The 16,601-nt window shown below is 40.8% G+C and overlaps 1 protein-coding gene across 3 annotated transcripts in view; it reads right to left on the bottom strand.

Moving 5' to 3' along the window:
* SYNE1 (spectrin repeat containing nuclear envelope protein 1) overlaps positions 1 to 16,601 on the bottom strand; it is a gene marked incomplete at its 5' end in the record, with an annotated part of 469,383 nt that overhangs the window by 41,845 nt on the left and 410,937 nt on the right. For 2 of the 3 annotated variants that reach the window (XM_080806009.1, XM_080806010.1), the window contains 2 exons: positions 5,319 to 5,481; positions 9,612 to 9,703. In XM_080806009.1, coding sequence (XP_080662135.1) covers positions 5,319 to 5,481; positions 9,612 to 9,703 — 255 coding nt within the window. Of the gene's footprint in view, positions 1 to 5,318; positions 5,482 to 9,611; positions 9,704 to 16,601 lie in introns of those variants that run through there. The other variant, XM_080806008.1, reaches the window with a different exon arrangement.

Below are 16,601 nucleotides of genomic sequence, written 5' to 3'. Positions count from 1 at the left end.
TATGCAGGGCTGCCGGTTGTGCCCTGCAATTGGGTGAGGTGATTGTCTGGGCTTTGCCATCAGGTGGGCCATGGACTGTGCTACCCTATTGGACAAGGTCACTGGTTGGGTTGTCCGATAGGGAGGTGCCTCCAGCTGTATCCTAAAGGGTGTGGAGCTAGAGACTATGCTCCATGGTCAAGCTGGGTCCCCATCCAGGCTTTCTTGTCATGTGGAGTCACAGGATATGCTTGGTGATTAGTGGGGGTCATTGTCTGAATAAGGTTGCAGGCTGTGTTCAGCAAACGGACAAGACCACAGGCTGGATTCCATTGCTGAGTAGGTTTGTCATCTGGGCTCCATGGCTAGCTAGGGTCGTAGGCTAGGTTCTGTGGCTGGGCTAAGCTGTAGGTTGAGCTCTGAGGTTGTCCAGAGTCACTGTCCAGACTCCCTGATTATGCAGTGCCAGAGGCTATGCTCAGCAGTTGGGAGGGCTGCTGGCTTGGCTCCTCGGTCAAGCAGGGCTGTTGGATGGGTTCCGTGGTTGCTTGGGTTCTCTAGCCAAGCCTTCTGGTGGGGAAGGATGAAGGCTATGCTCAGCTGTTTGGCGGGGCTGGGAATTGGCTTCCCTGCCCAGGTCAGATGGTAGAAAGGGCTCCAAGGTCAGTTTGGTCCATTGTCTGGAGACCAAAATCGGGCAGAACTGCCAAGTGAACTCCCAGGTCAGATAGGGCCATTGGCTGGGCTCTGCTGATGGGCAGAGATGCAGGCTGGGATCTCTGCTTGGGTCCAGCTGCAAATGGGAATGCAATTTGCTAAGGTGTGAGTCCTGGTGGCAGTGAGCCTCAGCCCCCTTCTCCCTTACTACTTGATCCCCAGTAATCAAGCTACAGAAGTTCCCTTAGTGGTTCCCATGAGTTGAGAGCCAAGTGGGCCTCCTGGGAAGGATGAGGAAGCTGGGGGAGCTAGATACCTATCTTGGCCAAGTGGTGTCCTCTTGGAGCAGCTCCATGCCAGCCAGGAAGGATGATGTGGTCACAGTGTGACCATACCTCTTACCCTTTTAATGTGGTCCTTCCTGGTCTCTGGGGTCCAGACTGGTGCTTCATGCTTATCCTTGGGTTGGGGGAGTTTTACAATGGTGCCTTGCCTATAGAGAGTTGCTCGTTGGTCTTTTTTGGAGGGGGACTTAAGTCAGAAAAAACCTATGTGGCCATCTGGATGATGTGATTCTTTCTTCCACATACTTTTGGATTTACCCCAATGTGGAGATTTGGGGCCAGGGTATGAAAACCAGAACTGTAACTGATGGATTGCTGGAGGCTCAGTGTAGACAACTGAGTTAAAAATTCCAGAGGCTCCAGTCATTGGAGGGGGCTGCACAATTTTGTGAAATTTACCTCCAGGAGCTCAACCAGGTTCCCACAGTAAATATCAAAGAAAAGACCCCTTGTACATCTGCTCAAAAGCTTTTGTTAAAATCAACTATATGAAATAAGCTTGAGGGGGGTTATAATTATGGGTAAGTGCTCTATTACAGATAAAGATTTTAGTCTCAGCTTTAAACTCCATCAGTAATGGTCCTGAATTGACACATAGTGTCTCTGAATTTATACTTCTTCATCCATAACACAGAGAAATTTGACAAGATGTCCTCTGAAGCCATCTCAAGTCTACATATATTTCTGCTCAATGAAGTATGTGAGGATTAAGTACATTGGCAAGAGAAACATATAGAAACTCCACAGAGAGGAATAGAGGAAAATGTATTTCTTATGAGTTTAATCTCTTTTTAAATATTTAAGAGAATTTTCCCCTTTGGAGACAGATTAATATTTATCCGTCTTTTACAACATGGATTCTAAATGCTATAATTTTTACAGAATCATGGTTAAACATTTGCCACAAAGGAAGCTGTGGTGAATATGATAGGATTGAAATAAAATTTACTAAGCACCCACTTTGTGCTGGGTGCTGTGCTAAGTGTTTTTCACATTAATTTTTATAATAACACTGTGAACATCAGCATTCTATATACATGAAGGTTTTAAAAAAATTTTTAAGTTTTTTTTAAAGTTCTTTTTTTTTTTAAAGATTTTATTTATTTGAGAGGGAGCATAAGAGGGAGAGAGACTAAGAGAATGACTGGGGGGAGAGGCAGAAGGAGAGCAGACTCCCTGTGGAGCAGGGAGCCTGATGTGGGACTCGATCCCAGGACCTGGGATCATGACCTGAGCCGAAGGCAGGCACTTAATCAACTGAGCCACCTGGGCATCCTATGTGAGGGTTAAAACAGTTTGTTATTCAGGTCATGCAGAAAAGTGGTGAATCGCAAATTTACCCCCGGGAGTCCTTACTTTTAACCATTGGTATATGGTTGTTGGTTTTTTTTTTTTCAACTTTAACTTAAAATTGAAATAAAAGGCAGTATGAACATATATTAACAGGTCAAAAATTACTGCTACGCTTCCAGTGAAGTAGTTCCCTTTTCCCTCCTGATTCTCATTTTCATCTCTTGTAGCTCTGTCTTCTGGTTTTAACTCCTGTATTTCTAAGTGGCACATTTATGTTGCTGGTTCTTGATTTTTAAATCTCAGACGTTATCTATGCTTCTCTAGTAGAGACGGAATGAACTTTTTCCCGACTTATGTGGCTCCAGCTGCCGTTTCAGCACATCTTATAGCTGGAACGATAATGATCGTTTGGATGATTTTCCTTCCAGTATGGTTAAGCCCATCAGGTAATCAAGTTCGACTGTCTTATTCCTTGGAGACATCCCTCCCACAGCACCCAATTCCCTACTCCAGTCTGAACAGGGATGCTCTAGGCTGTGGGGCAGCTGGCATCTGGGACGTTCCCTTACCATCTATCCTGGGAATTTTCTGTCTCTCGTGTTGAATGTTATTTTTCTTCTCATTTTAGTATATGCGATCTACCTTTCATTAGCACGTATACATAGGAAGTAAGTATTTTATATAGTAAATGGCAGGTACAATGTCCTAAATTAAATAACCTTCTCAGCTTTTTGAAAGCATTGTCTCATTTTTTAGCTTCAACCATTATTTTGGAGAAATCGGACTTTTTCATCTTGGAAACCTTCAAGATCTTCTCTTTGTCTCCCATGTTCTGAAATTTTATAGTGGTTTGTTTTGTTTTTAATTTTCCTGGGCATTTGTAGGACTTGTGCTCTGGAAGTACAATTGACCCATGAACACATGGTTGAAGATCGGCATGTAACATCTGACTCCCCCCAAACGACTAACAGCCAACTGCTGACCTGAAGAAGCCTTACCAAAAACATAAATAATCCAATAAACAATATCTTGTAGGTTATATGTATTATATACTGTGTTCTTACAATAAAGCAAGCTAGAGAAAAGAAAATCATAAGAAGAGAAAATAATCTATAGTACTCATATTTTCTTGCATAAAAAAATCCACAAATAAATGGACCCACACAGTTCAAACCTGTATTGTTCAAGGGTCAACTCTACACGTTTTTAAGTTTGGGGATTTTTTTTTTTTAACATTACTGCATTGATAATTTCTTCCTATTTTCTTTATTTTTTGTGGGGGACTTTTATGGAATAACTGAACTGGATTTTAAAGCTCTTGCATGAATCCTGGGTGAGATATAATGCTGGCTAGTGACATGGTGGGAGCTGGGGCGGTGGGGTGGAAGTCATACTATCTGGTACAGAGCATTTCATTTAATCTCTCTATTTTTAAGATAGTGGCTCCAGCCTCAATGGTGCCTTATAGCCCCCAACCAAAGTCCCTCTGGTTTTGCCTCCTCCAGAGTGTAAACCCTGGGTCTTCTGTTGGAGTGCATGAGGCAGAGTAGTCTGGCCAGCTGGGATTAGGGAGAATCTGCCAGTCCAACCACTTCTTCTTCAGACTTTCAAGCAATCTTCCATTGTGAGGCCCTAACAACTGCTCTCTTCTCCCTGAGCCGCCTTGGAATTCTGTGGCATGAGTCAGCTTTCTATCCTCCATTCTGCAAACACCAGTAACTATTCATTTATCTATTTCTGCCTTCCAACTTTGTGAAGGATGTCTGTCATCTCTAACGTTTTCTTTCCTGGTCTCTGCCATTGTGAGTTTTGACATTTCCCCCTTTCCTATCATTTTACTGGGGTTTAGAAGTAGTTAGGCTATAGATACATAGGATCAATTTGCTCTATTTAATTAGATACTGTTTTGATTCTCTTACATTTGCTAAATTACAATACTGGCTATTAGGATTTTAACTGTTTTTAACACTTCTCACTGGTAGACATCATTACCATGTTCTCCAGGAGTATTTCAGGGAGCTGGGGGCCAACCATAACCCGAACAGCTCAATTAGAATTTCAAACATGAGAGAATCCGACACAGGGCTTTCATCTTACAAAAACAGGAAAATGTCCTGCTAACAATCTTTTAAAGAAGAAATGCTCTTAAAATAATCCCAATATCAAATAACTGTATTTTAATATCTATTTGCATTGGTTTAAGTAGTTCGTAAAATAAAGTAAGTACACAAACTATTTCCTAAGATTTCATAAAACAGGTCTGTTTATATTTTGTAGTATTTTTAAGTTAAGTAACTTGGCTATCATGGCCTAAATGCAATGGAAGTAACCAGAGTATGGGCAGAATTTTCAAGGACAATCTAAGGGCATGAAAATAGCAATACTTCTTATGGGGGATTTACGGCACTTACCACTAACTACTGGAGTCTGATATGCTCAGTAAAAATAAGGAAGCGGAATAGGAGATAAAAAATCCTTTCTGTATGCATTTTTCATGGTCACTCTTTTTTGCTTTTTTTTTTTTGTATGCCAGTGTGATGTGCTGTCTTTGCTACAGAAACGAAGGTAGAATTGCAATGTGTGCTCTGCAGATCACGTAACACTTCTTGTAAAACAATACCTTTTTAGACTGCAAAAACTCTAAGAATATACTGTAATCTTTCTTCAAACACTATATGCAGGGAAACAAAGGCCCTACTCCGTGTAGGTAGTAGTGGGCTCATGACCCACAAAGAAATCAACAAAACGCCAGCTCTCTTCTGGGACCATCACTGAGGCTCAGGGAGCTTAGGATGTCTTCTTGGTGGACCAACGACATTAAACCTATGAGAACATATCTATCTTCTAGACTCAACTCCTTGGTGACATGGGACCTGTTTGCCCCAAACACCAGCCCTGCCCAAGCCTCCCCTTTCTCAGCAATCCTGTCTAGCTTCCTCCTAATTTTCCATTTCAATTCACCATCTCACATCTGCCTCTGAATCCTGGCCAGGAGCACAGAGGTTCAAGAGCCTACTTGGTTCCTCTAGTCGTTTTGAGTTTTACCTGCTGCTCAGTGAGCTTCTTCTGTATTTCATCCGAGTCACAGGAATCGTAGACTATGGGCTTGGCCAGCTCTGACTCGATGTGAGCCAACCACGTCCTCAGGCTGCTCATGTTCTTGTCTAGCTGCTGCACGGCCACCAGGGTCTCCTTCAGCTTCTTCACCCTGTGGGCAGAGGAGAGACTTCACTCAAGTTTCCCTTGTGGGCGAAGTGAACACTGGGTTTAAAGCCAAGTTGCCTAGAGCCGAAGTCCAGCCTAGCTCAGCCACTTAGTGGCTGGGAGATTTTGGGAAACTGTGCACCCTTCCTGTGTCTCTGTTGCCTCATCTATAACATAAAAGTAGAGGAGAAGTATCTGTGAGATTTGAATGGGTTGAATAATGCAGGGTCCACGGAACACATTCAATACGTGTCAGCTGTGATGATATTCAACATGGCGACAATTACATAACAGTGACAGAAGCCTCATGACGTCATAAAAATTGTTATTTCCACACATTATATAATTTATACTCATATGAAGAATACCTAAGAGGAAAAAAGGAATATTTCTAATGGATTGTCACCAGATTATGAATTTGAAGTTCTGATTACTCCAGCTCGGACACGGTCGATTTCAGCACCCTTGTGGCAGAAACTCAGTTAATAGAAGAAAACACACTTGAGATGAACTATCAGTGAGTAATGATTTGTGCTTTCATGCCAGATCACGTTAAAGGTGACTGAGGGTCCACTGGGCCGCCAGTGGCAGAGGGCAGATACAAGGCCAGCCTCCAGCCAGTCATCAGCTGCAGAGCCTAGTTCGGCGCCGTATTTGTTACACAGCATGTTTAAAAAAAAAAAAAAATGTTTTCCCATTCTTTCCAGGAAGGAGTAAAAACCAAATTGTTTAAGATTGCCATTCATCTAACAATCATGTGTGGACATCCCATGTGTCAGATGCTGAGAAGACAAAATAAATAAAACTTGATTATTTTCCTGATGAAACGTGCAATCAGACTGGAACTCTGGACATGTACACAATGAAATGTAACACAGTGTGGTAAGAACGAAACTAAAGAAATGGACCAAGTCCCTGGCTAGTCAATAGGGAGTGATCAGTTCTGTCCCGCCACTTCAGTAATCATTCATTCCCCATTTGCTCATGTCTGAATTCCTTCTACAAACTTCTGTGATGCTAGGCAGGCATGGTGCTAGGAAACAGAAATACAGCGATGACGGACCCTGTCACTGAGCAGCTTTGGCTCTGCTGAAAGAGGGGAAATGAAGAAGTAACATTAGAGCTGCATCTTGAAAGGTAGATACAAGCGAAGCTGAATATTTCTGGCCTAGGAAACGTAGGGAAGAGAAGCAGACTTTGAAGGCATCACATGGTAATGTCAGGAGGGATGGGGGTTTGGAGGGTGGGGAAGAGGAGCAGAAGAGGGCTGCGGTTGTGCTGAGGCAAGCTGGATGGACAGACTGGAGTGGGATTACACAGGTCCTGCAGTGACATGACAATGGCGTCGTGTGCAGTTTAAAGATAAATAGGAACTCTGCCAAGACGTGTCCGCCAAGGAATGATAAGATCAGGTCTGATTCTGAGTAAGTCTGAAGGGAGGTTCCTGTGAAAGTCCATTCAGGTATAAGAATACCTATGTTTGAATAACATTTTCTGTCTGTAAAGGCACTCTTAGATGCACTAACTTATGTTGTTTTGACAGAAAGAAAACGTTTAAAAAAATTATGTCCATACTCCAGAACATATTCTATTAATAGGAAACCGAAAACGTGTCGCTCTTTATCATGACTCATAATTCCATTCAAGGTGAGACTTCTCTAATTAGCTTTGTAAGTACAAATTGTACCCTCCCCCCAGGGCAGCTCAAGGCACTGGCCTTGAACAGTAATTCCAAGAACACTTAAATACAACCTACTCACATTTTTCTCATAAATAAAACAAAATTCACTTGAGCGTCAGTCAGTGAATAGCAGTTTTAGAACAGCTACTGGGTGCAAAGCCCTGGGTGCACATTTTATCAATGACCACGCCATGGGCTTGGAATTCGACGTGGCCCTGGCCATCCTGCTTTAGTAGCCCAGGCTGAAAGGACAGTCCCCAGTCAATAAACACATGGGAATAGGACTACAGAGTGGCTCATTGCACTGAGATGTCTGTCCTGGTTTTACCTCTGTAAGAAAGTCGTTTTGGGAACGTATCCCATTTGACCAGCTTCCTGTCTTTGGATCTGGTAGGATCTGAATGCTGACAGCGCTCTGGGATGGGGTTTTATAGCAAGCTCATAATATCGTCAGGGTTTGGTGCGGAGCTAGAGGTAGGAAGAACACTTCATTCAGCGCTTGCTTCCTGCTTGCCCTTATTTTAACTCCCTGGTATTATTTATGCACAAGTTCCTCTTCCCATGTTAAATTCCTTGGGAAACTAGAACTGTGAATTTCTGCTTTTGGTTTTCGCCTTCCCCTGCAGTGCTACCCTCAGTGCTTGGCACAAAGTTCGGCACTACTTAAATGCCAGATAAACACAAATAATTAGTATTCTAAGTAAAATACTTTTATTTAGCTGGCATATTTTATTCTTAATTTAGTTGACATTAAATGTCTACTTAACTTTTTCCCCTAACACCAACATTTGCAAACGGTCTGTCAAGTACTAAAATTTATTCATGTTCTTGGTTCAAATTTCACGTACAAAAATGACCAAAAGAGCTAAGGCACAAAAGAATGTGTGTGAACCCTCCTCCACTGGATATTGTCTATACTAGTCAAATAATTTACAAGATTAGTAATCTTGTATGATATTGAATGGGTTCCAATAGTCAGAGCAGTTAGCGTGTAATATGTCAAGGGCATCGTGACATGGAAATGCTTATTCATATAGTCCATTAGGGACAAGTTCCTCTTTCAAATGAGTGAGTAAATCTTTGTGAAGTCAATGGGGGTGAACATTTAAGTGGTTTACCTTTCTCATTTTTTTAAACATGTGTTTGAGTACAAATAGCAAAATGCATTATGTGTGTGTGTTGGGGGGAGCAGATGTGAGTTGGGGGAAAATGGGTAGAAAAGCCCCAAACATCTTCCTTGAACTTATGAAAATTGATATTTGCAGGACATAGATCATCCTTTTTTTTTTTTTTTTAAGAACAATGTCCCATCTTTTTCCCATTATATCTTTAAAGGAAATCTTTGTGTGAAGTGTCACAATATTTTCATTTATCTATCATTATAAGAAGTTTGAGCAACATTCTTTTTGGTAGCATCCAGGATTATAATTCAAAATTGATGTTTGCAGATGTCACAAGTCTGGGTAAGTTTAGCAAATCTTGTGCATCTGAAAGTTCCTGTAGCCGATCGGTCTTCTCACCGTCCAGGGCGCCTCCTGGAACTTCACCTTCCTGAGAAGGAATCACTACTAAATCCAGTTGCACGACCAGCTTTATATAAACACATAAACACTACATGTATATGTTTATCACTACTTTCCTTCAAACTAATTTAGTAAATCTATAAACCAAGAAAAAAAAAAAAGGCCACATTCTAAATGTAATAGGACTAAAAGTACCATCAGGAAATCCTATTTACCAGCAGGAGTTTATCTGGGGGGAATATTATGGTATAAGAATAATATTTTTAAAAATGAAGTTAAAATTCCTAATCTAATGTTGTTCTAACTGAAAAAAATCATGAAATAAACATTTGCATAATGCACAAAATTACTACTTTAGACATAAATTTTTACATTCTGTACATGTTTTAAAACCTTTATGCTAGTCATGTGACCAAAACTTCCTGACAAACCTAAACAGAAACAACTCTTTCTCATACACAAAACCCTCTAGGCCCCCGCACCATGAGCAGATTTTTATTTAATAAAGGGAGAGCTTCCCGCTACAAAGCTGAAAACTGGCTAAGGCTGAATTCTAGTGTCATCAGGAGCCCCATCCTTTAAATAGCAGATGATGGACCAACTGGGTCTTCTCACTGGGTCTCTTTCCTGTGTCTCAGGCTAAGGTAGCATTCCCCGGGCATGACGCATACAGTCCAGAGACAACTGGAATACCAAGCCATAACCAAGTCCATTAACCTTCCCCTCCAGCTCCGCATGCCCAGTAGGGGGACAAGAAAACAAACCGACAAAGAACTCTTGGGAGTCCACGGCCAACGAGCTCCCAGCACCAAACCATCTCCACTTCACGGTGGCCAAAGCTATCACGGATTAAAGATCCAGCATCTATCCTACGAAGCCCACGTAACATGACAGCTATGCACAATGGAAGAACCTCAAGGAGATGCCTGCCTTGTGACATCGCAGTTACATTCCGGAAGATCTGCATCCACACAGCCGTCCTCTGCCATCCTCGGGGCACACAGATCTTCTGCCACCACCATGAAGCTTCCAACTTGCAAAAGTTAGGTCTGCAGAGCAAAAAGCTAAATCCTGCGTGGGGATGAAAGTTTCCCCTTGTCTGCGAATGGAAGTATGAAAATGTTCACTCTAAACAAATGTTGCTAGGTCTCTGCCTGATAATATGACACTGCGCAGTGACAAGTGGTCATGTTTCTAAATAAAACCTACATTCATTAACATGTGCCAAGCCTGATCTCCTGGAATGTAGGCCACGAGTGTAAGAAGGGGAAAAGGCTCAGTGTAATCTGCAAGGAGGGGGAGGCTTTCTAAAGAAAGGAGGATATCAAAAATAAGGCTGGCTGTGGACGCTCTGCCATTCTGGAAGGACGGGCAACTCTTCTTGTGGGCTGTTTGTTAAGTTGGAAAGGATTTTTGATAAAGATAAATCAACCAAATGCGAACAAACAAAACCCCCACAAATACAGCAAGTTGTGCAGCAAAAAAAGCAACTTTTTTTTCCCCTTCTGTTTGAAATGCCAGCTAAGTGGTGTAAGTAGGAGTTTTAGAGGTTCTTTGGGAAGGTGGGATGGAAAAAATATTCTGTACAAAAGTGGTTGGTCTTCACTTTTGAAAGGATTATTTACAAAATAAAAGTAATTAAAGAAATATTATTCTTCCTTTACATGCTCAAAACCTTTGTCCTTTTAAAAATAACGATACAAATTGACAAAAGTAACATGTTCATTCTAAGATAATAATAAATAAGGTTATGTGTTCATTTGCTTGGTGGGATTCAGATAACTTTCTTTTGTGGATTTCAAGAGTTTCAAATTTTCTGTACTGAACCTATATGAGTTTCACAATTTAGGCTCCAAAAAAGTAAGCTCTCAAATTATTAATTACTGGTAATTTAATAAAATGTGGTGAATGCTGGATGCTTTAAATCCTTTTTGGATGAAGGTATAGATACAATGCACAAATAGATTACAAAAAAAAATAAATAAATGGTGAACATTTGCTAAGTTCTTTTTAAAAGCCCTATATGATGAGCTGCAAAATGAAACAAAGCATTTGGGTCTGATCATGTGAGGTAATGGCTTTTAAAACGGAAACATATTTCCTTTTTAAAAGCAACAAACCTATATTTTACATAAGAAATACACTCTGGAAAACTTATAAATAAAAGTATTTTTCAAATCGTGCTACTTAAAGCTATCCTATTGTGAATTCTTTATAAAACAATCAGTCCTCTAATATATTATTTTTAGCAATCAGGAAGAAAAATATATAAGCTTTGGTTAAAGGAATATATTAGTCATGATTCCACAGCAGTAGGCAAATTTATTTTTCCTTGATTATGACTAACACTTCCAGAAACTTGAGATTTTGAAACCTCGTACTGCCATTATTTTCCTAGTTTAATTTTTTTTTTTTAAGTTTTTCTCATGGGTTCAATTTTTTTTCCCATGCTCATGAGGACAATATATTTATTGCAACACATTAAAAATAAAGCAAAGTTCTAAACTCACAGTTACTGTAATAGCAAAACATGGTAACGATATCAATGTCCATCACTGGGGAAAATATTGAATAAATCATGGTGTATTAAAACTATGGAATACCCTGTAGCTCTCTAAAAGAACAAGATGGCCACATGTGGCATTCTGTGGTATACATGGTGCTTCCCCCTGCATTGTCTCTTTGGAGCTACGGCAGTTATTTTAATGAATACTTTGAAAACGAGGAAGCTAGGGCTCAGAGAAGTGATGCAGTAAGCCCTAGGTCACACAGCCCGAACATGGTGCACTAAACTCAGGGCTCCTGATTGGTTCGTTTCCATGTGTGCTGCATCAGTGCATTCCTGATCCTGGCCACAGACCTCCGAATTGACCACCAGGAGGTAATGCCAGCCATAAACTCCAAGAGTCAAGTTTTCTCCCTCCTCTAGTGGAACTTCTGTTAGACTGAAACCCCTTCTAAGGGGAGCTGCTCCAACTTCACAAGCCTTCCTTGCACTGCACAGGCGGTTTACCTACACAGCCTCGAAGCTCCCTCTGGGTCGAGAACTGCCACTTGCTGAGGGCTCTGCGAGGTGGTTTACTGGTACTATCTCATTTGGCCGCCTAAAACCTTTTACACTTGTGGTAGCTGAGGTACTGAGAGGGGAAGGAACTTGTCTAGCATCGCAGGGCTGGCGAAGTAGAACAACGTGGTGATTCAGGCAGTGAAGCCTTAGGCCCGTGCTCTGCTTTATTCTTTTTTTTTTTTTTTTTAAGATTTTATTCATCTGACAGAGAGAGAGAGACCACAAGTAGGCAGAGAGGCAGGCAGAGAGAGAGGGGGAAGCAGGCTCCCCGCTGAGCAGAGAGCTCAGGGTCCTGGTCCTCGATCCCAGGACCCTGAGATCATGACCTGAGCCGAAGTCAGAGGCTTAACCCACTGAGCCACCCCGGTGCCCCTGCTTAATCTTATCTGTAGGGGTAGCACTTTGCATCCTATGTCTTAGATTGGAGAAATACAACGAAGACTGGAGTGACCATTACGTGCAAAGAGCTACATTGGGTTCCGGCTTCACTATGGTCACGCTACGGTCATGCTTACAGTGTAGCTGAGAGATGAAATTGTAAACAACCGATCACACAAGGTGCTTATTACAGCAGAGGGAAATTCTATGAAGGAGAGGTCAGAAAGCCTGCTGAGAAGGTAAGAAGAACCTCACTTAATCCAAAGAATAGGAAGCACATGAAGAACAATTAGGAGAGGGCCAGGCCAGATGGGGGCAGGATATGAGCAGGCAGATGTGATGGAAGGAGGAAGACCTGAGCTGAGTCGTGTGTACACTTGCTCTGTACGCTTACTTGGTTAGGCACCATTTTCTCTTTTTCCTCTTCTACATTCGCTAGATCTGGGGTCAGCAAATTATGGTTGGCCACCTGTTTTGATAATAAAATGTTACCGCAACTCAGCTGCATTTTTCTGTTTCCGTACTGTCTAAGGCTGCTTTTGCAATATGGCAGAGGCATTTCGGCAGGGACCATTGGCCCACAAAGCCGAAAATATTAACTAGATAGTATTGTGCAAAAGGTTTGCCAACCTCGGCCCTGTAGCAATGTCCATAGTACTTTACACACAGGAGACATTCAGGCATTTTTAAAAATTATATTTGTTTTTACTCTACTTCTATGAAGTGTTTAAGGGAATTATAATAAATACATAGTTGAAAACCAGCCACAAAGGACCACATATTGTAGGATTCCATGTACATTCAGATCTGTGCTGGCCTGGGGCCAGTGGAAGGAGAGAGGGTGGAGGGGGAAAAAGATGACTAAGGCTTTTATTTGGGGGTGATGACAATGTTTTAAAATTGATTGTGGTGATGGAGACACAGAACTGTAAATATGCTAAAAATCACTAAATGATTTATACTTGTGATAGATGAGTTGCACAGTATGTGAATTATTCCTCAATAAAGCTGTTACTGAAAGAAAAAAAAAAAGTACCAAATAACTAAAGTGACTTTTGTTTTGGTGATGAGGATTTAGGTTTGGTAGAGGGAACAGAAATATCCTTCTGTTAGAGAATACAGTTAATTTTTTAGAAGACATCATTACAACAGAGCACACAACTTGATCTGACCTTCCTAGACACCCAAGTAGGAAATGTTCAATAAAACATCATTGGTTATAAAAAGCACTGAATGAGGCACCTGACTGGCTCCATTGGTTAAGCTTCTGCCTTCGGCTCAGGTCATGATCCCAGGGTCCTGGGATTGAGCCCCACATTGGGCTCTCTGCTCAGCAGAGAGCTGGCTTCTCCCTCTCCCTCTGCCTGCAGCTCCCGCTGCTTGTGCTCTCTTTCTCTCTCTCTCTGTCTCTGTCAATAAATAAAATCTTAAAAAAAAAAAAAAAAAGGCACCGAACAACTAATGCTAAATGACAGAGTTCCTGTTATCCTGAGCTAGAAAAACTATTATGTGGGTTTTTTCATAGGGTTCAGAGACAAAATGAGAGCCAGAATCCTAGCAGACAGTTTTATAGAAATTATAAGTACACCAATGACTGTTTCTTATGTTTACTCTTAAGGAAAAGCCAACAGCTCAGAAATGCCTTGGCCAATTGTCTTGGCCATTATTGACCAAACGGATCTTCAGGGATAAAGAAATGTTCTGTATTCACAGTGCCCAATAAAGTAGCTATTATCCTCATATAGTTATTAAGCTCTAGAAATGGTACTAGCACAACTGACTGTAATCAAAATTCAACTGTAATTTAATTGCATCCTATTTCAGTTAATTTAAATAGCCATGGGTAGCTAATGATTGCTATATTAAACTGAGAAGGTGTAGAAAGCATGGGCAGGGTACTAGAGCATTATCCACTCTGGAGACCTAAAAAATACTAAACAGATCTTGTTGCCCTAAAAAGCTGACAATTCCTAGTAACAGTTTAAAAATTCAACGCAAAACACATTTATTTTGTATTCAGAATGGTCCAAGCTAATTCACTAGTGACAGGAAGGTGGCTCAAAGTTATGCATTCTATTTGTATGCAATAGGTTTATTATCAGTAAAACTTTCTTTCTTTTCTTTCTCCTGTTTCTGTTAGCTGGGAAACTGTTCACCTGAAAATATGATCTTCAAAAATAACCTTTTCATTCCCAGAAGAGCACCAAAATAACATTTAGAAATATCAAAAGGCACAACTAAGTTGTGTTCTGCTTTAATATATCAGCGTGAGAAAAAGTAGGAAGAGGGAAGAGGGGTGAATGGGACCGACCCACAGAAACTTGATGCTTGAGCAGGCAGTTCATAGTTGAAAATGAGTGTGGGGGATGGTCACCTGGTGTGTGTACTCTTGAAGAGCTGATAAACAAGGAAATGGAAGACAAATGTGATGGTCGAGTGTCATTTAGGAGAGGCCTCAGAGAAACTATGAATTCATAGTCTCTCTGGCACCAGCCAGATTAAGCTCTAGAACCAGCCAACTGGTTTACTTTGGAACGAGGCAATCAAAAATGGACAGCACATCTACAAAAATCTACATCTGTGTATGATGAGACTCTACTAGAGTAGAAACATATGAGCGTTTTAGTGACTATAGTGCAAAGTAGGCATATCCAAAAACATTTAATTGATTCAAACTTTACTAATGTGTCTTTGGAAAGATAAATAACATCTAGAAAATCCTCACTTGGACAACAGAGAAGTTATAAATAAACATGACTTCGAGGAGAAAGCACCTAACTCATTTGATGTAAAGTTGGCTAATGACTGGACATAACACTTAAGCTAGCATCTCACGAATAAACTCTATTAAATTCAATTTGAAACATCTTTGACACAATGTATCCCCCACGTTCCATACCACTCAGCCACTAAAGATTAGAAAAGAACACTAACTAGTTTAGCTGGATTGCACATGCCAATGCAAGCCAACCCGTGAGTCATAATCTAACCAAAAAAATCCAAGGATGTTTACCAACTGGGCGGCTTCCCTAAGAATGGTATTTATAGCACAAGAGCTTCGATTTGTCTTTCTGAAATAAGATTTGGTTATCACAGACTGAGAAATGAGACTACACATAGCAAATGGGGTTCTAAAACCTACATATGCTGGAAGCCTTGGAGTAGTTGAGCTCAACCGTATGTTACCATCGCTTTGTAGTACCTTTACCAGGGCATTTAGCTTGTCATTTTACTTGATGTCTTTGCATGTCTAGATGTCCACCATGAACTCTTCAAGGAAAGGGGCTTCTGCCTTTGTAGCCTCAAAAATATCTCCGAGTTGCTGTGAGCCCTTTACAAAGGATGGGGAGATTAGATTGTTGAAATAATTACAGAACCTAATTTCCTTTAGATCAGGGACAAGGAAGTCATAAACTTGGCAGATAGGAGAATGTAGTACTCCCAAGCATGGCTTCTAGAATCACAGAGTGCAGGCTCTGCCACTCAGCACGTGTGTAACCATGGGCAAACCTGAGCCTCAGCCTCTGCGTCTGGAAAATGGGTATAATAATAACGCCCACCTCAAATGGTGTTGTGAACAACATAGGAGAAGATGCATATGAAGCCTGTGGCATGGTCACTGGCACAAACCAAGGGTTCAATAAGTGTCAGCTATCACAGTGCTGTTTGATAAACATTTTAAAAATTAGTAAACATTTACTCCATTTTTGTTTCATTATTTTTAAAACATTTCATTATTTTTAAAATAAAAAAAAATAATCTCATCTTCTTCCTAAATCAGCTCCTCTCTGAAACTCCCTTAGAGAACAAAAAATATGCTAGGTATTTTCAACATCAACACATGCAATTGCCATGCCCATATGCAATTATTGTGGGCACACGGTATTCAAAGGGCACTATTTCATTTGTGCTAAGGAAAAGAACTCAGACTTTAAAAGTGTATTGTCAGTTAGCTCCAAACGGCTATGAATCAGAAGCATTCATAACATTTGAACTGTCCTAACTGCCATACAAAAGAATGTCCGTTCAGATATTCAAGTATTCATTCATTCATTCATTCAAATATTTTTTGAGCCCAAATTGCATTCAGGCACCATTCTTGGTGCTCAAGATATATGGTGACTAGAACGCACAAGGATTTCCACTGCCCTTGTGGAGCCTACATTACAATGTGAAACCAAGTTCACCTAAAATAAAGCATTTATGTCGTCATTCCCTTTATGTCAAATAACATAGTGTCTCATTCATTATATCAGACTTGTGTAATGCTCATAAAGACCCTTATATATTTTTTCTTTTACCTTTTACCTCTTTTCCTCAACCTGACCTTCTGCAACAGAAACTGAATATAATATTCCTCTCAAACACAAGGCAGACACTTACAGTTATTAAAGTTAAAAACAAAATTGCAGTAATACAGATTATTTCTACAACTATGCCGAGTGGCAATAATTAGCTTTATTCCCACACTTGGC

This window comes from Martes martes, assembly GCF_963455335.1.
Source record: "Martes martes genome assembly, chromosome: 6".
NCBI lineage: Eukaryota > Metazoa > Chordata > Mammalia > Carnivora > Mustelidae > Martes > Martes martes.
The sequence above is the reverse complement of the archived record's forward strand: the minus strand, read 5'-3'. Positions and strand labels throughout refer to the sequence as shown.